This window comes from Alligator mississippiensis, chromosome 4 (genome assembly GCF_030867095.1).
Source record: "Alligator mississippiensis isolate rAllMis1 chromosome 4, rAllMis1, whole genome shotgun sequence".
Lineage (NCBI taxonomy): Eukaryota > Metazoa > Chordata > Crocodylia > Alligatoridae > Alligator > Alligator mississippiensis.
In genome coordinates this window covers 18,337,871-18,364,187 of record NC_081827.1, presented here as the reverse complement: position 1 = coordinate 18,364,187, position 26,317 = coordinate 18,337,871, and the positions used below count along the sequence as shown (strand labels likewise).

Genomic DNA, 26,317 nt, shown 5'->3' with positions numbered 1-26,317 from the left:
AGCAGAAAAAAACCAAGGAGATAAACATTAAATTTTTGCACCTCATTTGGTTTTGGGTCTAGTTTAATAGAGAAACTTTACACTCTGAAGAAGTAATGTACATGGTACAGTACCTAATGCATCTAATTAGTAGGTCTCATGTTTTAAATTTCTTTAATATAATCCAGACTTGTTTTGGAGCAGTTTTAATTCAAAATATTGAATTCTGAATTTATTTCTGCAGTTCTTGATACCAACTGGATTTTTGTCCAACTACTAAGTTCTGGACATGGTTTGAAGTGATCAGAAGTACTCTTTAGCAAAGCATTTTCAAAGCTAATGAAATGGAGAACTAGATCCTGGTTCAGGAAAGTATTTAAACAGATGCTTCAATATTTTCCTCAGCTGGTATCTGAGAATGAGAAAATAAAACCCTTCTGGCTGTTACACTCTGAAGCTCGGTCTTGGCAATATATGACACATTCTCTTCCCTGATTGTCATGTTTCAAGTACAGAATCTCAAAGACTCTTTCTTCTAACACCAAACAAGAACATTTTTTATAATATGAGAAAGATTATCATCACAAAAAGCCTATCAAATCCATAGCCTGTAAAGGTTGGGAGGTGGGGGGTGGTGAGAGGAGGGGGTAAAATCATTTTAAATTTTAAAATTTAAACGTAGGCATTGAGGCTCCATCACAATCCCTCATAAATTGTTCTCATTATTAAAATATCCTCATTGTAAATCATTGTTATGGTTAAAGAATCTGATCTCTCAGTATCTCTCTCTCTCGCCCTGTTTTTGATCTTATTGCTTTTTTATAGTTTTTGCCTAGAAGCTTCCCCAGTTTTCCTCCTGCCTGGCTTCTACGAACTACATTTTTACAGAAACAACACGTGTGTTATTAGACCATCCGAGCAATATCCCTTCAAACTATCAGGAGCACAGTCTTCCCAAAGACACCATGCTTGATATAATATATGGCAATTTGGACATGGCAGTTTCTCCATAGTTATAGGTATAACCATGGTTTTAACGGAGCCATGCTGTAGCTCAGCATAGCAAAACACCTAACTGAATTCGTCCTATAGTTTAACTGGATACTGTTTTCCACCTCTCTTCTTACAACTACAGAAAGCATATAGTGGATAGGCTATTCCCTTCTCAGAAAAGGATGTCATTCAGTTATTGATATTTTTGAGTGCTTTGGAATGAAGGGGGTAATACTGTGAAAATAAAAAATTAGCATTCATTGTATTTTCTTCTTATTAAGTCACTGTCATAACCTTTACATTCAAAGTGGGTTTTTTTTTTGTTTTTTGGATAGAGAGAAATGCAAGTAGACATCAGTCTATATTTTAAAAAGATCTAAATTTACTATACAAGAGTACTGGCTTTGTACCCCAAACCCTACATTCATTTGATGCCTTCATTCAGTTTCTTATTCTTTCTGGTTTTGATTCAATTGATGTACCATTTCTCTTTTACAGGGAATAACAGTGGTTTTCTTTAAAGATGGAATTCAGCAAATACCACAAAGTGCTGAACAAAACAACATGGTTATTTTTTATCTGTCTGTCTGTAGTAAAGGTCTAAAAAAATCCATCCATCCATCCATCCATCCACCCACCCACCTAAATATACATATATTTTTGTCCTATTAATTTGACTCTTTATTTTTTTGCTTCACATAGCAGTATCTGAGTGTTTTACTGGTTTAAAATCATATTACTGCTATCCAGAACAACCTGACTTTTCTTGTTTCTTCCACAGAGAAGGTCAGGTTAAATTGCCTGAAATTCACTTCTTTATTCTGACCTCCTATTGTTCCTTCTATCACTCAAGTGCTCTTTTCCTAACTCAGAGAACAAGATATGATATTTCTTTCTTTCTAAGTTGCATAAGCTATTACATATAAGATGCAACTAGAGGAAAATATTTTAAAATTATTATTATTATTATTATTATAGCCAGAAGGCTTATTATCATGATGGGTTTTCCTAGACAGAAACTGGACATTAAAGACTAGCGTAAGTTTATCACTACTTGCTTGCAAAAATTTCAAAATTATTTTATCAGTTTTCGAAAGCTACTGTGGTCTCAGTCAATCAGCCTGTGTGCTCTATTACAGAAGGTAGCTTTGGCTATTGAAAGCAGATGGGAGAGTCCGTGTCTTTTTTTCTTCAGAATCTAGGTCCAACCGTTATGTATGGAATTTATCTAAACATTTACATTTTTATGCAGCATATCTGTGCTTCAACATCGACTCAGTTTCCTGATGCTGACAATAAATTATTACATGTTCAATCATTCAAAAATGGAATTATTCATCACAAACTACTTCACCACCAGGTCAAATGACCTGTCATAAACCGGGGTACGGTGTGGGATATTTAATTGTAATGCCAAGTCTATCATTTTGTTGAGCCAGAGATTTCTACCTGAAGTGTTGAAATACATAAAGAGACACTGCTAGAATTTTTTTCTCTTAAATATTTGCAGCAGGTCTCCAATCAAAACTACTGCAAATGAATGTCCAAACTTAACCACTTTTAAATCGTAACCACAGGTAGGGGAAGAAAATGATTCCTCTGGATGCTTTAAAGCTTATTTCTTATTATTTACACAGCTGTAATTCAGGAGCTACAGCTGTGTAGAACTACTAAGGAAAAAAGAGGGAAAACTGAAGCCAATTTATGACTTAGAAAAGACTTGTGTAAAATTTTCAACAGCACCTTGGTAATTAAGAATGCTAACTCCCATTTTCAAAACTGATTTAGAGCTAGGTCCACAAAAAGACATAGATGCCTAAGTGCCTTTCTAGATGCTGGGCTCCATAATTTAAAACTTTAAATCATTGTCTAAGCTGGGGCTTAATACTGGAATCACCTAAATTCCTTATGGGCCTAATTTCTCAACCAAATTCTCTAGGCACCTACAGGGCTTCTGGGCATGTCTAAAGCTCCCAGGTCTTGAGCAGTCTAGCTCACTCCTAAACCCCACGGGATACATGAGGCAGTATTATCTGGCTTGCACAGTCTGGTCAGGTAGATATTCTCAGAGCACGTGACTGGATCATGCTCCACACACAATGCAGAAGGAGTAGGTAGAGCCTCAAATTGTTCAGTGGCTCAGTGGTTAGGACGGTTACGTGGAACATGGGAGGTGAGAAGAGAGGGCACAAGAGAGCACGCCTCCTTAGCCTAGAGCAGAGGTTCTCCAACTGTGGTTTGTGGACCACCACTGGCCTGTGAGCTCCATTCAGGTGGTGTGCAGAAACGTTGTCCAGCTAAAGCTGACAAACATTACACCCAACTTCCCAGAACCTTGCTCCAAAAACCAGGCATATCCATCATATTAGAAAGGTAAGACTACTGATATTAAAATAAGTTGTGGGCTTTGATTTGTACAACAACAAAAAGTTTATTAAGTGGTCCACTGAGATCCTTAGCAATTTTCGAGTGGTCCATGAAAAAACAAAGTTTGAGAACCACCAGCCTAGAGGATAGGGCACGTACCAATGAGGTGGGAAGCTAGGGGTTCCAGTCTTTGCTCACAGGTTGGATTTTGTTGCGTACATTAAAGAGCAGTGTTCCCTCTTTCTGGGCCAATGAATCTTGAATTCTTTTCTGTACGAGAGGGTGTGAGGGTTTATCATCCAGAGGAACATAAAGCCTGGGGCTAGGAGCCAGAGATGAGGGTTCGAACCCACTTGAGCTTAAGAAGAAGTGAACCTAAGGCTATCTACTCTATCTCTGTGCTGTGCTCGGGAGCAGAGCCAAGAAGCATATCCTGTCTGCTTGCTCCTGTTCCATGTGTATGAAAGCCCCAAATGAGGCAACATAGCTGAGGCAATAAGCATACATAATAAGGCTGTGCGAAGCTTCAGTCACTGATTTGATTCAGGGGATATTTGGCCCGATTCGGTGGCCAAATCTCTGAATCTGAATTGAATCAGGAGACCCTTTAATCTCTCCAGATCGAAGCAGAACCTTCTGCTGTACACAGAGTACTGGACTCCATTTTCAGGGCCAGATGCCTAAAATTTAGGTATTGTGGAAGCTAATTTTTAGGCATCTAGGCTCATAGCCCCAAAAGTATTAACATGCCTAATCCCTAGTGATTCCAATGTGATTTGGATACCTAAATAAATGATGCCTAAATATATTTCTGTATCTGACCCTTATGCCATTTATTTGCCCAAGTTCTTAATCACTTAGGGTTAAAGTTACATGACTTATTAAAAAATATCCTCCTAAGTCACTGAGTTGCTTTTGAAAGTGTTACCCACCTATTTCTTTCCTTACAATCTGCCTTTCCCACTGGAAAATACTATGTGTCAGCATAATTATCCATCTCCTGGATTCTAGGTAAAATTCCTTAATTTAATTCCTCTCTGGCTAGCAGGTGGCAACACTGAGAAAGATCTGTCTGGTGGGCATTTCTCTATTGCTGTAGCTCCCAAACTCAGATTGTGCACCACCAATTTAAATCATATGACCTTAAGCACCACCAGCAAATTTTTGTCATATAAATTAATTATAATAAATGTGTTAACACATACCACTGACAGGTTGTCCGCTTACCAGTGGTGGTACCCGTACCACAAAATGGGAACCGCTCTATTGCATGTGAGCTAGCTTGTTTAGAGGGAAAACAAAATCATTACTAAAAAGTGTTCCTACACTGACAAACTTTTATTCTGTTTTTTCATAAGATATGTTCATGTTGCTGTCTCTGATCCAAGGGCTGGTCTTCAATTATAATGCTTAGACAGATAATTGTGTTTTTTCTCCAGTTACACTGGTAATGCATATGGTTAATTAATAGCTACAATATTTGTTCCTATGCCTCTCACTCTCCATTAATAAGATCCATCCAAATTGCTAATCTTCATCCAAAAAGCCAAAGAGCTACAAGTATCCTGCAAATTTATTCTGCTCATATGTTAATTGTTGCATCTTCTCTGGTTGCTACACTGCAGGTTTCAATGGGGATAAAATTCTAGTAGTGCATGCTGTATGAACATGAGAACACCTTAATTAGAAAACAAGGAGTATACCTTTAAGAATTTCATAAGTAATTTTTAAATGACACTAAAGATAGGTTGTTTGAGCAACCTATGATCCCTTGCATCAGTTTCTCAGAAAAAAATGTAAGAATGTAGACTAACTGCCTATTCTTTGTACTTGATGACTGAGTTTCCTGGAAAAATTAATCTTATTCTGAACAGAGGATTTTAAGTGAACCTAACTTTTCAGGACACTTTCATACTGTTTTATATAAAAACCTGTGAGATCACTTTTTTGCCCATGTTCAAAATGTTACAGGCTGTTTGGAGCCAGATCCTGTAAACCCTTAACTCATGGAACCTCCATTGATTTTAATAGGGTTTCTGCAGGTGAACTGCTTTTAGGATGTGGCCTCCCAAAAGGCTCTTTTTGGGAAAAATTTAAGAAACCCTAAGGCATTCCATGATCCAGGCATCAAATTCCTTAATGCCTAGCCCTGAAGCACAAGTACCTAATCTCCCGTTTTGAAGTGCTCGCTGCGGACACAATCTGGCTTCCATTTAAAAAAATAACAAAATTCACATTGACCTCACACTGGGAGCATGATCAACCCTAATTTATTTACTTAGTTGTGTCTGAAAAAAAGACTGAGTAAAGACCTCAGAACTAGGTTACCAGGTCCCAGGCCCGCAATAAACTTTGTGCAGGTGGCCCCTGTACCCATGCAGAGCTCGCTCTGCATCATAAGGGTCTTAGTTATAAAATGGTGGAAACATGGAGTAGGGGAAATATCGATAAACATCTGCACATGATAGGTTATATAAAAACAGTCAAAACTGTGCTATTTCTAGTTTTTCCATTCTATTTAATGCACTGAATATGAAAGCATTTCTGCCGTGATGCGTGATACAGGCGATGTGTCATGCTACATTTTGATGAATTTCAGTCACTTCAAGGATTTTATATTATTTGGAGAATATTTTCCCCTCCAGTTATTCTATTGAATAAAAAACATGTGAAAGAGTATATCTAAATATAGGTCACCCACTGCAAGTTCTTTCTAGCTTCTAAGAATAAGCTATCTCATTTTAGTTTAAGTTGACACAGTCTACTCATATCTTAAGGCCACGCTTTGGGTTTTGGCATCTAAGGTAAATATAAAAAAAAACAAGTACAAAAATCCACAAAATTTATGGCCTTGAAAAATGAACCAAGAATGCCAAGAAAATAAGAACAAAAAAATCATTCAAATATTACCCTTCCAAGCCCTGATTGGTTCTTCTACTCTGCCTATTCAAGCCTGCTCTTGCATGCAATATTTACTCTTTGGTCCTTAGTTTCTTTCTTGTTCTTTCTATTCTGTTTCACTAATAATGCCTTTAAAGTGAAATTATTCATCCTGCAGACAAAACTTTTTTTCTAGAGCCAGTACTATTATCAACCCCTCCCCTTAGTTTCTTAGTGTGAATATATTCCAACAACTATGTTCTAAACCCTTGGTGTAAGTACAGTTGTGTTATTGAGTTGGCTGTTTCCCTGAACACATCATAAAATAAATATACATTGAATTGCATTTTTAAACATGTTCCTACCCTGCAATCATTTTCTAACTGGAAGATGCCAGTAGAGTTTTGTGTCAGCACAATAACTGCTAATATGGATGGCACTGTAGAATTAGGGGCAAATTCTACTACAGTCATATAAAATATACACTTCTAATACAATATTTTGGATTGGTTACTAGAAATTATGGAAAAAACCCTACATTTTGTTTTTAAGTCAAGTTTGCATTGCATGACCATTTATAAAACCAATGGGTGTCTATACACAGACTCAGAAGCTGCTCTGACGTGCTGTAATTACAGCATGTTGGAGCAGACTCAATTAACCGAGTCTGCTGGACCATGGCCTCATAATAGCAATTAGGCCTCATAATAGCATTACTTTTTTATTGTCGAAATTGGTCTTTGAAGCCACTACTGTCATATCTGGAAACATGATTGGTTGGTATAAAATGCTCTGGACCAAATACAGTTCTGCTTTGAAGAAGAACAAATATTGCCGTTACCCCAAATATTAAGTGACACTTGTCTTTGTAGAACGGCACACAAATTACAACATCTGCTCACTTGCCTGAGACTCAGTTGCTCAAGTTAACACCATCTGGAATGTAATATTAATGTGGACAGCACCATTAGAAGTCAGTTTGACATGTTGAAGGTTGACAAGGAATACTGACAACACCTTGGAGAGCTGAAGAAAGAAACTCAGAAAGACAGTTTGACAGCCCCTTGAAGGTTGTGACATAAAGATCATTACCAATTAAGGTGGAGGTGAAGGAGGTATTGGGGTCAAAAGGACACCTGCCTCGTCCTCTCTCAAATTTGTGTGATTCCAGTTGAAACAGATGATCCTTTAAAAAAATATGCAGAAAACAGTATAATTAATACACACCAAAAGGTATCACTTTAAATTTATTTCAGATTGACGGTTTTTTGAAGTGTAAAGTTACAATTGCTCATTTGTCTTTGGATTTTTACAAGCCACCTTTGCATGAAGGCAACACTGAAACAATCATGGGTGTATGTACAAACTGCTTTATTTTTATGGAGTAAGAGGAAATGATCTTCTTTACCAATTAAATAAATGTTCAATAGCTACCTAACCTAAGAATGCATTTGTCCTGTCTGTGTGTCTTCCTGTAGATTGCTTAATATATTTATATTACAATGCTTTTTGTCTGTAGCTTTGGGACCTTTTGGTGAATTCTCTATTCTAGTACATTTTAAGTAAGAATCTTTGATTAAAATATTCAGAGCAGATGTGACTCATGCTGCTGACATACTCCAATGCGATAAAAGGCATTACAACTTGGAACTTTGCTTCTGTTTATTTAAATGTTTATTTAAATACTCACTACAGATAAAGTAAAAACAGAAAAAGTGTTAAGTGCAGTTATGACAATTGACTCCCCCAAAGATAACCAAGAATGTGTATTATACACATATATCAATATAGTATACTTCAGCAATACCACAAGTTCACAAGTTTATGCAAAAGGGGTAGGAAATATCCTTAATAAATTATTCATTTGCTGTACTGAACCTACCTTAGTTTTAGGTCAGTGGCATGTATGTCAAATGTTTTGGAGGCATATAATTATGCAAGAGAGATAACTAATGAACTACAGATTAACAAAAAGGACAGAAAGGAGAGCAAGAAGAGGATAGGGAGTTAAGGCATGGGAGAAGAGGAAATGAAAATAAGAGACGAAATAGGAAAGGAGGTGGAGAAGGAGAGTGACAACTTCATTACTACTCACTAAGGGTTAATCAAAATGTTCTAAATAAATGAACGTTAAATGTCTTGGAAATGCTATTCTATAGTTTCCAGGTCAACCAGTTTGCTGTTCTACTTTCCCCAAAACATGACCTGTCTTTCTACCTAAGCATCATAAGCTGTGATTATTCCATAATGCTGCTGGTTATTTTTCAGACCATGTGGAAACTTTCACTCCTTCCCATAGCTGTTAAACACCATATAGCAGTTTTCATAGAAACAAAAAATCAGGATGTTTTGGGTCAACAGTAGAAAAGAACAACAAAAAGGACAAAATGAGGGGGTGGCAGGTAGAAATACTGCTGAAAACCACAGCAATACACTAGAGGGTCATTATGGTCCAAAAATATGATGTAAAGGAAATTCTTCTTAAGATAAACTGCCTCCTGCTGCTATTTCTGTCCTAATCAGCTATTAAACACATTATTAATGAAAAATATCCTCTCCCCAGGGTTTCATGACTAAAGCATTTGCTAGTAGTTCACAAAGACAAAATATGAGAACAATTTTCAAACAGAAGGTGCAAAAGTATTTAGAGAAATAACTTTGGAATTCAAAGATCTGACAGGTGCTCCCAATAATTTTGCTGCCTATTCATTCTCTCTCACATTAAAGTAATAATGAGATACTTAATGAAAAAAATGGCAGCAAATTTAAAACCAATTAAATAAACATCTTTATTTATTTAGGGCTATTTTTTTGCCCTATTTACTAGGGGTGTGCAAAGTGGGCCATATTCGATTAGGATTCGGCCCAATTTAGGGGGCAGTGATTTGATTTGCTGATTTGGATCACAGTCCTGATTCAATTCAGCTGAATCTGAATCTGAAGATTCAATTCTGATTTGGAGAATCAGCGATTCAGCCATAGACACAGCTTTAAATGTTTTTTCTACATACTTCGAGGTACCAGGTGCAGCTTGTGAATGCTGAAATGGTGGGGTGGATGGAGTGTCCCACAGGAGTGCAGGGGGGGCCCCCTCGCATGCTCGGCAATTGGCTGCAGGTGGACCTCAGGTCGCCCCCAGACCCAGGAGGCACCAGTTGCCGAGCTGGGGGATGGGGTCCCCTGTGTGTTCCATGGCTGACCTGGAAGTGGACTGGAAGTGCTTCTGGTCTACTTCTGGGTTTGCCTCTGAGTCCGCTGGGCCCACCCCCAAGCTCCATCCACCATCCATGCTCCATCCACCCCACCATCTCAGCATTCACGAGTCACCTGGTACCTTGAGGTTTGTAGAAAAAACATAAAGCTGTGTCTATGTCTGAATCATCGAATTTCTCTGAATCTCTATGAACTGATTTGGAGGCTTCTGATTCAATTCAAAGAGTTTAATGGGTCTCCTGATTCAATTTGGATTCGGAGATTCAACCACCGAATCTTCTCTGAATCAAATCAGAGACTGAAGCTTCACACAGGCCTGCTATTTATACAACTCTGCTCTTGTTATCCTAGCTTAGCTTGCCATTATTTCATAAACAGAACTGCAACTTAATTGATGTGTTTTAATGTGTGAATCCAGGACACACTAGGGCTGCATGTTGGAATCATAAAATCCTGATGGGAAGAGAACTTAGTGGGTGCATCTAGACATGAAATTAATGCAAAGCCATAGTTTCTCAGATACAGATTGCTCCTGGGCATCACACTTACATGTGTGCTTGGGACCACAGCATGCTAAGCTGGGTCAGAGCAGCCATACCTGCTGGGGCACATGAGGGGTCAGCCTGTGTGGAGAGACAATGATGGGGCACAATGGTGCTCCGGTGCAGGGCTAGCTGGCAGATAGCCCTCGCACTGAAGCACCCTTGTGACCCAGCCAGCCCATCAGCATCTGTATGTGCACTGCTGCACACTAAAGAACACCACCATAGGATACTACTTGCATTTATAAATTTCATAATTTCATAGACATTAGGGTTGGAAGGGACCTCATAAAATCATCGGGTCCAGTCCCCTGCCCAAGGGGTATAGGAAGTCAGCTAGGGTCAAAGGATCCCAGCAAGATAAGCATCCAAATGTTTCTTAAAAGTGTCCAGAGTAGGTGCTTGCACCACCCCTGGACACTTTTAAGAAACATTCAGCTGTTTCTTTAAAAGTTTCTTAAAATACTACCCTACAGTAGAGTTAATTAGCTTACTGGGACCTAATAGGGCCGCATGTGTAAACACTGAAACTTTACTACAGAGCTTATTAGGCAACTCTGCAGTAAACGTGTCATGTAGATGTGCCCAGTTAAGAATGATGCATCTAATCAACATGTCCTGGTGAAATCTAGCAGAAAATATACTGTAATGTCTTATTGTCTAGTAGATAGGACTATCGGAAATCTGAGCTTACGTATGGAAATATGCTATAGAATTTTACTGATAGAGCATTACAGAAATGAAACAGGGGCCAACAAAAATCACTCTTAAAACCTATAAAAAATAATAAAAACCATATAACATTTCTGAAAGTAACAACAGAAATTAATAGAAAATTCTCTCTCTGCTACTTCATTTAATTGTTTGGTATAGATATTCTATTCAAGATTGACACTTACCATGGGAAGAGGGGAGGAGGGAGTGATCCTTTTAGTAGGTTAAAAACCAAACCACAAAGTGAACTCACATGTCCTAGATGAACATCTTTTCACCTGAGGGGAAAACCAGGAGTAATGGCCACAAACTCCTGGAAGACTGATTCAGGCTCAACGTTAGGGAAAACTTCTTCACAGTTAGGGTGTCCAGACTGTGGAATAAGCTCCCTCCAGAGGTGGTGCAATCACCTACCCTGGAAATCTTCAAGAGGAGACTGGACAGTCACCTTGCTGGGGTCACCTGACCCCCAGTTATCTTTCCTGCTTGGTGCAGGGAGCTGGACCCAATGATCTTCCGAAGCCCCTTTTGGCCTTACAATCTATGAAACTATGACTATAAAATACAAAACACTATATACTGAAACCATTAAGTTCCCTATAGCACTTTCTAAAGTCAGAAAACTTTGATTAATCCCTGGTGAATGAGAATGAAGATGTCACTCCCCTTTTCTACCCCTCTGTTTTATTTCCTTTAAATGATACCTACACATATCTCCTTGCAGGAATAACTCCATTATAAGTACATAGTGTACATTGGTCCCTAATGTTCAAAGTGATGTAGGATCTTAAGGGAAAAGAGTTTCAATATATTTGATGAAAACAATTTACAACACAAGACAGTCAAGACATAGCATATTTTTTACTACTTTAATAATATGATAACATTTTCTTTTTATTCATCAGCCAAGATAAGAAGCCAACCAATTAACCCATAATGATACTATCAGGTTAACATAAATCACCTCTATTATGGTTCATACGATGTGCAGTGCAGAGATTTAACCATAGCAAGAATATTAAGTAGCATTTATTTTCTTTGACTATCTCTATTTTAACAGATGAAATTTCTGAATAAACAGTATGGTTTAAATTCATAAGGCCTTACCAGTAGTCAAGGTGGAAAAAAAAATTGCATTTTAGTACAGCTTAGATAAATTTCTAAGTGGGCCTGGCCAGTTTTGATAGAAAGCAGGAGGTCTCTCTCATAAATGCTAGCAGATGCCCAGGCTAGTTGGGAATAAGGTCTGCAAAATGTAAGTCATGACTCCTCCTAACAGGGATTTTCCTTTTAAAACAGCACAACAAACACTACATAGTGGCTGTAACTTATTCCCAAAAAGAGACTGACTTATTGAAGATCAGATAGTGATCTGGCTATACATTCATTCAATTAATGGTGTAAAAAAACAAAGACTAATCCACAAGTTATTAGGCAAAATATGTGTAATAATCCTTGTAAAAAATATTTGTAATAACTTTGTGGCTGGTTCCTATCAAAGTTTTAATATAACATGTGGCCAGTTCTCCCAGACTTTGGAGCATACAAGGGGGCTTCAAGACTCTCATGCGATCCAGAGGCTGGGCACTCTGGTCAGCTGATGGGGCATCATAGCCTGGGGAGTGCATGGAGGCCTTAGCTCCTATGCCTTTCCCCTGCTGGCAGCACCCATCAGCTGATCAGAGCTCCCAGCCCAGGGACTTCATGGTGAGGTCCCCTGGCTGGGAAAACAGATCAGCAGACTGATCAGGGGAGCCAAGGGATCTCCTGCACTTCTCTGCCTGGGAGCCTGGGTCAGTTGATCAGGGTCCCTAGCCAGCATAGTGCAGGCACCAAGCAGGGGGAGACTGGGATGATGATCCTGGGGGTCCCTGGCACTGGCAGTATGAGAGAATGGGATCCATTTCTCTATCCCACAATCGTGTCTCCTGCCATGCACATGCAGCATGGCAGGAAGTGCAATGGTTGGGTTCAGAACCCATCATGCCTTTAATTTAACATAGGCCAGTGCCCTTAGATTCCATATGATGACAGGTTAAATTAAATAAGCATTATACATGGATAATCAGCTGCAAGGACTAATACTATAATTCTATATTTTCTTACTGTTTGTGACATTGGAATCCTTTGAGAAATGTCAGAAGAAAACCGACACATTACATCATATAACAGAGCAATTCAACGTTGTCATTTATTTTATATAAACTTTCCAGTGGTGAGGATAAAAGGCATGTAAAACACAAATGGGGGTAGTAGAATTACTAATATCTAGGAGTAGATTGAAAAAGCAGAGCTCTGGGTTTGATTTATGATACCTCTGACTAAAGAAACTTAATACACATTCAGCTATTATTAAAATAATCATCTGTTTCATTGAAATGTGTATATGCATGGTTTCTAAGAGCAGCAGCCATTTTTCCATTAACTTAATGGCAACTGATAATCTTAGGCAATGAAAAATAATGGAGATTATAAATAATAATGCAAGAAATCAGAACTATTAAGATTTAAGATCTGCATTTGACTTGGAGTGTAGAGCGTTTCTTTCTCGCTTGCAAGCATTGCTTGGCTTTGATTCAACAAAATATTTAAATGTGATTCAGCCCATTCCCATTCACACTCAGAACTTCAGCACATTTTAAGTTTTTAAAATGCATTTAAATGCTTTGATTGATGCAGGGCCATGAACAATTAAGGAGCCACTGATAGGTGTCTCTGTGAAAAGTTTAGGGGAAGAAAAGGATTAGATTTCCCTTGCTTCTATCAGATTTAGGCCTTTTAAACACGTTTTCAAAATTGCTGTAACTTTGAAAGAGAGTTGGAACCACTTCAGAACTTTTAGTTAAATACGTATTTATAAATGGGTAGCAAAAATAGTCTAGATCAAGTGAAAGTGCTTCTAAATAGCACTGGATTTATCAGGGAAAGTATGCTTTAACAATATTTGGAACTGAAGTTAATGTATTGCTGGCCAGTATTTCATCCTGAAAAGTATTAAATCTTGAAGGCCACAATGACTGTAGATAGAATGGTAGAAATGTGGTTCTTAGCACTTGCTGTGCCACTGCATGGTGGCAGTGGTGAAGCAAGTAACTTCACATGCTGAATTTCTTTTCCCCTGAACACTGCCTTTAAAAGAAACAGAAAAGTGAAATAAAAGAGTGTTCAGGTTGCAAAATGAAACACTGAGAAGTCACAACGTGCCTACTTGATGCTCTAGCATCCTTTCTCCCTGCCCTGTTATAAGAGAGCATTAACATACAGCTATTAATTTCATGACCTCATGGTAGAATTTCCAAGGGGTCCTTGCATGCTTCATTTTAAACAGACACTGGGAATTGTACAGTAAAAGACAGAATTAATTCATAGAAGAGGAAGAATTTGATATCTTTTATTAGACCAACCCAAATGATTGGAGAATAGTTATTAAGCAAACTTTCGGGTTCAAAAGTAGAAGAGGAAGAATAATTTATGGAATTTCTGTGTGTATACATTTATAAATTTCATCAGAACAATATGCTAATATATTTTAAATAATATCTCGTGCAATTTTCATGGAGAGGAGTGCAACATTCATAGTGTGTTGTTGGTAGACAATGGTTAGTACATTTTGATACCTTATATATACAGGAAGTCTGTTTGTTGGTATGTATATACATAGTTAGATTGATGCAAAGTAATTATTGCACCTTTAAGAGGCCAGCAATTTACATGACCTATAGAACCCACTAACTTCTTTTGACAATATATTATTTATGCTGCATGAAATACATTTATTGTAGAGGCCTTTACATGGTGGAAAAACGGATGGGTTTTTTTATGATGTGAAAAGTTAAATGTAGAATGGATCCAGAGAAAACTCGTGGCTGAACAGACAACTGGAGTGTGTTTGATGGAATCCATCCCCCTTGCTTTTTATTTTATCTGCAGACTACAACACAGTTGTTAGTACAAATTACCTGAGCCCACATGCCACACACATTCTAAACCCTGCTCAAATATTCATTTTTAATTTATACTACCAAAAAGATTTTTCTCTGGCTTTTTTTTCTTGTAGGTTTGCTCACCCCTCATACTTAAGTATATACAAAGAAAGAGAGATGTTAAGTACAGTATGCAGAGGCAGCTTTCAGGGTGGTGAACCTTGACTCCCACAGGGTTGGTTTTTTTTTTTTAATTTGAAAAATCACAGAACGTGTCTGTAAATCAGTGCAGAACGTAGGCAGTGTTTGAATACAAATATAAGGCTCTGAAATGAACTCTCAACTCTAAGACCTTTCCTTAATCTGAACATTCCTCCTCATCAAGAAGGCACGTGGGGAAAGAAATATATTGTACTAATACGCTTACTGTAAGGCAAAATATGTTTATTCTTTTCATAGCAAAGCTGAAAAAAAACATATAGAGCATTAGACCTGAAGAGACAGTTCAAATCACCCACCTCTCTGCACTCTGCAGAACAACTTTAGGACATTGACAAAGCAGTTTTACATATATACAGATAATATCCTTCATAATTTTTTACGGTAGAAAATTAAGTAGATGCCTGTTTTGTATACAGAAATATATGAAAATGACTAAACCCATAGAGCAAATTAGAATATTAAAATAAGTGTTCAGACATCATTAATACTTCGAATTGAAAAAGCAAAAAGAACTCATGCAATCAAGACATAGAACTAAAAATCAACAAAGAGAGTGAGCTGATGTAAAAAATAACCAGGCACACAGAGAGTTCACTCAGAGGACATTTAGGCCCTGATCCTGACAGCACTTATATATGTTGTCTCTGGACAACAGGACCATTCGCATGAGCAAAAGGAAAAACTCTTTTTTTTTTTTTTAAATAATGCAGGCACTTTTACCAGTATAAGTGACTGGAAACTGGTCTATACGTGTAACAGAACACAAGTTTGGCACACACAGACTGATTTAAACATGGCAGAGCCCAGTACAAGATTCGCTACCTCACCCCCCACCCCACAACCTGCAAAGGGTGAATGTGTTCTGTTTGCTACCAGTCTAAACTATGCTGCTTACAAGAAACCATGCAACTTAGACTGATTCTTCCTTGGGCTTTTTGAATGTCTGGACTCAACCTTAGATACCGTGATGATGGGCAATCTAATAGATATCAAGGTAAATGACAGGAGAGTTGGTTGTAGCTGTATTGGTCTAAGAACATAGGCAGACAAGGTTCATTGGGCAAATCTGATATCTTGTATTAGACCAACTAAAATAGTTGGAAAAATTCTCCTTTGCAAGCTTTTGGGTACAAACACCCTTCTTCAGGCTTGAGAGCTTAGGCCCCAAGAAGGGTGTTTGTACCCAAAAGCTTGCAAAGGAGAATTTTTCCAACTATTTTAGTTGGTCTAACATAAGATATTAGATTTACCCAAAGAACTTGTCTGACAAGGTAAATGATATGCTTCCATAGAAGAATCTCTCTCATTTCAAAATAGATTGTTTCCTTATTTTATAAGAATACAGAAATATAAGTACAGAATGTACCTGCTCCCATATCAATACAATAGCAAGATCTGAAATTCTAAAACTATTTTTATCACTATGCAATTGAATATTATATTCAGAATTTAAGGCAAAAACCTTTATTCTACAGGAATGCTCTCTGCAGACCTCCAGTCAACAGCAACAAACCTTTGGAGATGATGGGGTCACAGACTGTACAGTTCTTCAAGTCCCTTTCTACAGTAAATTTGTAGAAAACAATACAAGGAAATAATTTTTAAGGCAGTTTTGTCTCTGTAGCACACCAGATAACTTTTCCTTTGCTACTAACTTCATTGCGTTGTCAAATGCTTTCTATCTCAGTCCATAGCCTCCTCAATTTATATTTCTTTCCAAAAACCACGTTGTAGAGGACTAATGGTTAATAGTCACTTAAGGTGAGTTTGACACCTGTGCATAAGTCTGTATACAAGTGAAGTAGTATATGGAACTTGTCTTTCTAATCTACGTTCCTTTATTTCATCATTACTTAGTAAGAGCATTGAAGTATAACACATGGCTTTCTATGGAAAATTCCCAATTTCGTTATCACTGAAGTGGGAGTGTTACCATGGACTTCAATGAGATGGCCCATGTTGAGCACGCTTGCAAACTCTATCATGGGTGTTCTCCAAGCTTCATTTTCTCAAAGCAGAGGTAGATACAGAATGAAAAGTGTACTCCTCCTAAAACTAGCTGAAATTATCTCTTCTTCCCTTATCTGGCATGATAGAGCTCATTTGTGCATAGTATTTCTTTCTGGGATCTGTTTTCAATCCTCTTTACTATTCAGTGACATTCTAAAAAGATCAATAGTTCTCTGGAATGAGAGTACATAAAATATTATAGATGTTAAATCCTCCCTGTGAACTCAGACATAATTTTTAGGCCTATACATTTTATTATTTATTTAAGTGATGAAGTCCTATCGGGCTCCAATGTAAAAAAGTGTTTAAAATCTAGGTCTCTGTCAAACTGCTGGCTGGGTTTGCTAGAGGACTGGAAATTTGTAGCTCCTGTCAAAATATTTGACAGGAGGAAAAAATGTATATGCCTCTGACTTAATGCATGTGGGATACTATGGGAATACTAACAACTGCACACACAGAGCACAGGCATTTCATCTGAAGATTTCAAAGCACTTTCTCAAACAGAGGTGATGACCAGAGTTTCAAGTGTGCATGCATCTGTGTGTATTATGTAATTTGAGAGTGTAGAGAGTCCCTGACTATGGTACATGACATGAAGGGTTAATGGGCAGGGAGATAGCTATCATTTCAGCCAGTCCTTGGAACAAAACCAGAGACCTCTATAGCTAAAAAACCTAAATCTGTACAGTTTGACCTGCATAACCAGGATATTAGCAGTGGCTTGAATTTACCCATATTCTCTATGGATTAAATAGAGTAGTAACCAGTGAGCTATAAAAAAAAGAGTTGCACTTTGACAAAATGCACTCCTACACAGAGTAGGTCCCAGCTATTTGAGCCTTCTTCACTTTCTCTAGAAACTTGGAACCAACATGGAGTGTGTAAGGTGCAAAGCAGTGCAAATCTCAGAAAACCTCTAGTCATCTGGTGCCATTTTAGCTAATAACAGAGACAAAACACTACATCTCCAAAGATACAACTTGAGCTAACAAGTCAAATTGTGCTATTGAAGGGAGATACAGAAGATACTAGGGCTGTGCAAAGCTTCAGTCACTTATTTGATTTGGCAGAGATTCGGCCCATTCAATGGCTGAATCTCCAAATCTGAATGGAATCAGGAACCCTTTAAACTCTCCAAATCAAATCAGAACCCTCCAAATCAATTCAGAGAGATTTGGAAAGATTGATGATTTTGACATAGACATAGATTTAAATGTTTTTTCTACATACCTCAAGGTACCAGGCGGCTCACGAATGCTGAGATGGTGGGGCAGATGGAGCATCCTACAGGGGCAAGGGACAGGGAGGGGATCCGCAGTGCACTCAGCAGCAGGCCCAGAAGTGGACCAGAAGCACTTCTAGTCTACTTCTGGGTCCACCAAGGAGCATGCTGCCCCCCTGGCTCAGTGACTTGTGCCTCCTGGGTCTGGGGGGGCACCTAGGGTTCCCCCATGGCTGATCAGGGGGGGCAGGAGTGGGGGGGGGGTCCCCACATGCTTGGCAGTGAAACCAGAAGTGGACTGGAAGTATTTTTGGTCCACTTCCAGGTTCACCACTGGGCACATGGAGGGTCCCCCTGTGCTCCTGTGGGATGCTCCATGCATCCCATGCACTATGCATAGCAGCATTCATGAGCTGCACCTGGTACCTCGAGGTATGTAGAAAAAACATTTAAATCTGTGTCTATGACTGAATCACTGATTCTAAGAATCAACATCAAATCTTCAGATTCAGATTCAGCCAAATTGAATTGCGACAGTGATTCGAATCAACTAATCAAATTACTGTCCCCAATTTGACCTGAATCCAAATCCTAATTGAAGACAGCCCATTGCACACACCCTTAGAAGATACATAATATCTAGTGAGTCAATTGTACAAGGAGGGGAAGATTTGGGGAGAGGGGAGCAGGATAGGGGTAGGGAGGGTTGGGACAGGGTGCAATTGCTGTCCATGGAACTGGGTCCAGCTACCTGAAGGCTCATTTTGTAACAGCAGTAGTAACAGCAGCACATAGGGGCACTCAGAATTGGAAAAGTCAAGAGAAAGTATTGGAGAATACATCTATCACCATGTAGATCCTCCAGTTATTTGATTTTGGCACTGCAAGAGGATTGCTGCAACTACTTCACTTGTTAAGCTGGTGTTTCTTCCTTGGTGAGGGTCAGCTACCAAACAGAAACAATCAACCATAAAAAAAATACAGAAAAAAATAAATGCAAGTATGACAGGAAGTAAGAGATTTGGGTCGGGGGGGGGAGGGGGGGAGGCGCTTATCACAGGAGTTCAATAACCAGACCATGCTTACCAAAAAAATGACTGAAAGTGTAAGTTTAAGTCTGAAATCCACAGGGGCACAAAGCCAACATGAGACCCTCTTGCACCACTTATGTTCCACGAAACCCTACTTTTATAGTTTAAATGAAACTTAAAGTATGCATGTGTGCTATGGTAGTTCTCTGCACAGGTGTGCACAGATGTGCATGTCAAACTAAGTGACTGAAATACAATTTCAGTGTGATGTGGTCAATTCCTCTTTCTATTGATGTTTCTAAGGTGAAGGTTGTGGATAACATGAACAATTTCTATCCAAAACAACACAGTTTAAACAACACGGTTTAAACTTAGGCAAAAAAGATGTAGAAGAGGAAGAAGGTCCTTTCATTCTTGGGCTGTACTGGAAGCTTATTTTGTAGATATGGAGAAAGGCAATGGACCACAGGAGGAAGGAAAGGTGAAATATTATTTTTCCAAGAATAAAAAGATTAAAATAATTCTAGTCAGTCATTACTTCTGTGGGTGAATGGGAATGAGCAACATGAGGACACGTTAAAACTGAAGAAAGGTAATTTTGTTTTAATTGCAACCCTCCCCCACCCCCACACCCCTTAAACCCCTTAAAATTTGTCATGCTTCAGTGCCTATATTTTTTTTCTAATGAAGGGTGATATTCTGCTACCATTAACAACACCATGCAATATGTTTACTCAATAAACAGATCTAGAGATCAAGAGTCCTCATTCAGAGAAGGACTCATTGTAGGTAAAGGTGGCAGACTCCAATCATGAATATAATGAACACCATAGAACAATTTACTTAAGCCTTAGCAAATTGCAGCATAGGTAGAAAAGGACCATTCTATTTTTGATAATGTCATTTTCCCTTTATTCTGATTTCTCCTCTTTTGTTCATTTGCCTTTATTCATACAAAAACAAACCAAACATGATGGAAAATTCATTTCATATGGCTGATTATTCCATAATCCTCACCTAACCAACCAGGTTGACCTTATATTTAACGCATGACCATATTTAAGCAGTGTACAATGATGATTAATCCCAGTCACCATGGTTTTATGGGCTGCTAGTCTCGTCAAAAAAATCTGTTTTCTTTATGGACAGGAATACAAGTATGGTGAAAAAAGTAACAAGCTAATATACTGTACTTAAATTTCTCCACAGATTTGACACAAAGATTGATAATAACAAGATGGACTAGTCACTGTTGCACAGTGATCTGAATTGCCTATTAGGTAGCAATCCAATAAATTATGTTTTAATACAATTAAATACAAGCTGAAACAAGAATGTAGGTTGTATCTAAACAGGGAAATAGAAAGAAGTTACACATAAAGTGGTTTAAGTGATCAGAAACTAGTTTAAACCAGCAACAGAGCAGAAGCTCAGTGCACATAAACCACTTTCAAAATGGATAAAACTGGTTTAAGATAAACCTGGTTCAATGTAGTATCAGACTAAAATAACATAGGCTATACTGATTTAAGGAACTTCTGTCACAGACTCCTTCCTGGTTTAAGTTAACTGTCAGTCCCTCAGCATCCCAAGATGCTTTGCAGCACTGCCCTGGGCTGTGCTGTCTGCTCCAGCAGATCATTGTTGACCTCACCCCTCTGCTCCCTAGCTGGAGCACTATCACTGCTCTGGCTGGCTAAGAAGCAGGTGGGGCTGGGAAACCCTGCTCAGCCAGGTTGGCCTGGTAGGAGAGCAGCAGCCCCTGCCAGGTTTATCCCCACTTGGGGGCTGAGGGCATGGCTAGATACCGGCTAGCACACTGAGGTGGAAGGTGAGGGGGAGAGGGGTTTAAACACCCTTCCCTCCCCTCTCCCACCAGCACAGGACCCCAGTTGGGGTCTACCTGGCAGGGTGCAGTAGCCCCTGTCAGGCTTTCTGCCCCCACCCCCTGCCTCCCTGCTCAACCTGCAAGTGTGGGGGTCTGGCCAGGCACTGGCAGCCTGAGGCAAAGGGAAGGAGAAAGGGCTACTGCACTTCTGCCAGGCAGACCCCAGCTGGGATCCATGCTGGTTGGAGAGGGAAGGGAGGAGGATTTAAATCCCTCTTCCTCCCACTCCCTTTACCACATTGCGCTGGCCAGGGGCTGGGGGCTGGGCACACCCCCTTATGCTTGCCACTTGAGTGGCTAGTGGTGAAAAGCCTGGCAGGGTTTTTCCACATCCCTCTAGGTAGCAGGCAGCTCATAAATGCTGTGATGCTGGGGAGGATGGAATGTCCCACAGATGCATGGGGGGCTCCCCAGAGTGCTTGGCAGCAGACCTGGAAGTGGACCAGAAGCATTTCCAGTCCACTTTTGGGTCTGCTGGAAAGTGCACTGGGACCCCCCTCCCCCACCACCCCTGGTTCCTTCTGGGTCTGGGGGACACCTGGGGTCCCCCCATGGCCAATCGCTGAGCCAGGGAACTGCAGGGTCCCCCCCCCACACACTCCTGTGGGATCCTCCATCTGCACCAGCATTGCAGCATTCATGAGCTGTGCCTGGTACCTCGAGGTATGTAGAAAAAATATTTAAACCTGTGTTTATGGCCAAATCACTGATTCGCTGATTCAGCATTGAATCTTCAGATTTGGATTTGGCTAAACTGAATCGGGGACAGTGGTCTAAATCAAAGAATTGAATCACTGTCTCCGATTCAGGCCGAATCCCAATCCAAACCGAATAAGGCCCATTTTGCACACCCCTCGTAGATTCCTCTATCAGAGCTCATAATGCAATGCTATAAAAAAATGGAGTAATGTGATGTAATCCTTAGATATACAAAAAGGGGAACATTAAATAGAAAGAAGAAAGCTATCTTCCATCTGTACACAACACTGGAAGAACTTATACAACAATATTGTACCAATTCCAGTGTCCATGGCTCACAAAATATATGGAAATATAGGAAAGTGTTAAAATGAGGCCACCAAAATGATCCAGAGGCTAGAAAGCAAGTCTTAAGTTGTGAGTCTATTTATACAGCACTTTATACAGCTTATCAAAGAGAAGACTGAGAGGGGACTTGATTACTCTGTATAGGTACTTACACACGGAAAAGATAACTGATAGCAAGAGGCAGGGGGTTGTGGGGATGTGGAGGAGCAGGGAGGGTTCAGCAGTGGTGAGAAAGGCATATCAAGACTGGCAGGAAGCTGTGGTTAGATAAATTTACCTTTCAAAGAAATGCAACTTCCTAGCTCCATAAGTAATTAAACACTGGAGCAGCTTACCAGTTTAAGTGGTGCACTTGCCAGTATTCAGCCTCTTTAAAAAGAGATCAGGTATCTTTCTAAAACATGCATCTTTCTAAAACTTCTTTCAAAACATATTTCAATTCATAGTCTGGGAGAAATTGTACAGCCTATTTATCATTCATTTGTGGATGCAGGGAAAACCAAATTTTCTTCATCACCTTCAATATACCTATAACACACTGCATTGAGACACTGATTACAGTTAAATCCTGTATGCTAGCTTCATGGTTTCTTCTGGACACCTGAAAAGTTGGGAAAGTATTGTTTTTCCTCCTGATCCTCTGCAGGATCAGAATTTAGTTGCAGCTTGGGATGTAACACTGGATGAACAGGGTGGACCAGTTGTTTAACAGGAGCAGGGAATCCTCCCTCTTTGGCATCTGGCTGGTGAGTCTTGCTTACTTGCTGACCAACACAGGGATAACCAGATCTGAGTTTAGGATTGAATCTTCCCCTACATCAGACTGGAAAAGACACTGATGGGCATGTGCCTTCCTCTGCAAGCATAGAGCATGGCTTGCCTGCTGTGCTGATCTGGGGTATCTCACTTACTCAAATCCCTACACATTCCAGGGGCTCAGGTTTTGTGGTGTTTTGGTCTGTCCTCTTCTCTATCCTGTAGAACAGCTGACTCCCTTGATAACTTAAAATAGCTTTAGTCTGACTAAAATCTTAGGGCTTAATATAGCAAATATTTGAGTGAAATTTAATGCCTTGTGATAACTAGGTCTGAGTAGATGATCTAGTGATCCCTTTCAGCCTTGCACTATATGAAATGAAGATGCTTACCTGGCATCATTTTACACACATAAACTCATGGTATTGGTTTAAAGCATACTTAGTTTAAGGACTATTTTCATGTGAACTGTGAATGGGGAGGACAGAAGAAAATAAACAATTTCATAGTATTTAGCGTTGCAGATTTGATTCCAGGACTGGATTTTCTTGATAAACAGTCTTAATTGATGCCTCTCTGACAGTTGGTTTCTTACTCAGGCAATGAAGGAGACTGTGTCGCTGAGCAAATATTCTCAGGGTATGAATTTGTCACACATTCTATCCAAAGGAGGGCTGCCACCACCCAGATCTGTCTGATCAGTGAAACCAGATGTTCCACCCCCTTAATCCTTTGCACATTGAGACCGGAGATGAGGTAATAGGAAAAACCATACAGAAGAAATAACTGTGCAGAGCTGTTAGTTTTGACTGAAAAGTGATACGTTAGAACTTATATCTTAAAATAGTAAAAATAAATATTGATACAAGTTCATTTCTCAAATTAAATAGATCAAGTCGAAACCTGACAACAGCAATGTGAAATATTGGTCAGAAAAGAAAAGAAATCCCTTTAAATTGGACTGAGTTGTGACTAAAATACATTTGCACAGCTCCTGTGTCAATTGAGTTTGGTTCTTTCAAGCAGGAATAGGTGAAATCATTTTGTCTGACTGAAATCATACTAATGATATGGATTTTCAAGTTCAGTGTAACATTACAGTGTTTGCACTCCACTCACAATAAAATGGGAGGAAATGGAAAAGCAGGTGGCAGAGGAAGAAATCCAATGAAAACACCAAATGAGAAAAAATGGGCAAATAAAAAGTCAGAAATATTCCTGCTTGCTTTCACTGTCCTTCATACAAATACACCCATCTGCTGCTTAGATATGTCCCATTCCTTTCCAACCCCCCCACCATAATTTGTAGTTTTTCTTCCTCCCCTGTGGACTCTGGCATGCTAATTCCCACCAGGTTAATTATAGAGGAAATGACTTAGTACCCGATACATCCAGTTTGAAGCATCTATTGTAGACTATCTAAAACCACAACCTTATATTTTGGAAGGGGTGACTTCATTCTTCACCCCTCTGAGGTAGAGAAATGAAGTCCTATGTAATTTATTGAGCTCGCCTTTCCTGTTTCAGATATGACATTTAAAAATGAGATTCTGTCCATTGGCTGTGAACATTAAAGGTTTCTGGCATATTCCATAAAGAAAGATTTAACCCATCATCCTGTATCCTTGACCACCATTTGCATTTTCCCCACTGATTATTTAACCCAGTTCTTTGCCTGGCTGCTCTTTTCTGTTCCAGAAGTTGGAGCCTCTAGTGACTATATAGGCCTATATATAAACATTTTGTCCCTAATGTTTCCCTTTCTGACTTCCTACTCTTTGTAGTGGTCCTCTGAAGGCTCAATGATCCACTTCACCTCCATATGGTAACAGACACATTTTAAATGGTGAGGAATAAGCATAATCAAAATCAAAAGCATCTGGAAGTGACTCATCAACACTGCTTGTAACAGCACTAGAGTCACTGTCAAGCAATGACAGGCCTCTGCAGCACTCCCAGCCCATGCTTGTCCAATAACGGCACACCTCATCGGGAGCAAAGCCATCGTTTCATATTTTCATAATTAAATTATAAAGTATCTCACTTCATTTCAGCATGCCTAATTACTCTGGTCTGTATAGTACCAGGTTGTCAGTACTGACTCATTAGCAATCAATATAATTAGGAGGAAAGTGCAGGCTTAATACCAAAGTCACCTTTTTTACACCTACAAACTAAAGCAGCAAACTTGGGAATCTTGCAAATGCCAAGGGAAAAGACTTTATGTTTCTCAATTCCTTGTCTAAACCTCCATCCTTTTTCCTTCCTGTAACAGGACAGCTCTTAGAAATGACTGACGGCTACTGGATAGGAAGGGAAGACGGACTGTTTTCCTTTCACCCTTTCTTGCCCGAGTGTCTCCCAGATGGATTTCCAAAGAGCAGTGTTTGGGAGGAATATATATTAAGTTCATCAGAGAGGGCCCTGGAGTTGGAGTATTTGGGGCTAGTCCTCCCTTGGAAGAAGACAGTAGATGTTAGGCACAAGAGGCTCCTGTTCTCTTCTCTGTGACAGGTACAAATCTTCGGAGGTCCAATCCTCTCTGGTTTGTTGACCAATTTGACATTCAGAAATGTTTAATGAAGTCAGAAATAATTAGTGCATAATCAGCTTGCTCATTGTGTAGCAATTTGCTGGAAGAAGGCTGGTAGTATCTGCCCTTGTAGAAATCATCCTAGTCTTTGTATCTGTTAAAAGGCACCGCTAAATCAATGTTCCTGTTTTTCTTTCCTGACTGCAATAATTTATTTTTAAAAGGCAGATACATTTAAGGCAATGTCCCTAAATGTTTGTATTTAGAAAAGAGACATCCACTGGAACCATAATATTCAGATATTCAGAAACAGATTTTCTGGAGAGAAGAAAAAGTTGTGTGTTGCTATTAGCAAACATCATTCTGTGTTTTTAGAAAGGTATGAATTGGCATCAGCTTCGCTAAGCAATTTAGAATGATAAAATACAAAAATTAAAATAATCTCATACTTACATCACTTCATTCATCTGTTCTATATTTTATCAATTAATTGGTTATATAACCAGTCACAGAGTTTATAGCTAATTTGATTTAGACATAAACACAGTTGGCTTGATTCTGATGATGCAATCCAAGCTTAGGGCAGAATCCAGTAAAAGTTGCCAATTTCTTAATATGCTCCAGTGCATTGAAAGAAAATTATTTTATATTAAAACCAGCACAGGTGTATCAGGCTATATTATTTTTATAAATTTTGCAAAGTTTTAATGAAAGACACCCTAGAACATGCATATTACAGCACTGGGCATTCCAACTTGAAGGATTTCAGGGCATTTCACAATTATTAGATACTTAATTATTAGCAGCTTCAACTGTCCATCATGAGAAAATTACAGGATCCTGATTCTCAGTAAGTGCTGAGCAACCACTATATGGGAAGTTATTCTTCTTTAATATATCAAGTAACTCAATCACTTATATTTTTGCAGAAAGAAATCTGTATTTGACTTCACTAGAAGGACCACAGTACTTCCAAGGATGAAATTCAAAGTTG

At 39.1% G+C, this 26,317-nt stretch overlaps 1 protein-coding gene across 1 annotated transcript in view; it reads right to left on the bottom strand.

Moving 5' to 3' along the window:
* Positions 1-26,317, bottom strand: part of SEMA3E (semaphorin 3E) — a 220,339-nt gene that overhangs the window by 57,814 nt on the left and 136,208 nt on the right. Inside the window, exon 5 of the mRNA XM_019487530.2 lies at positions 7,312-7,405. Within this exon, the coding sequence (XP_019343075.2) occupies positions 7,312-7,405 (94 nt within the window). The remainder of the gene's footprint in view (positions 1-7,311; positions 7,406-26,317) is intronic.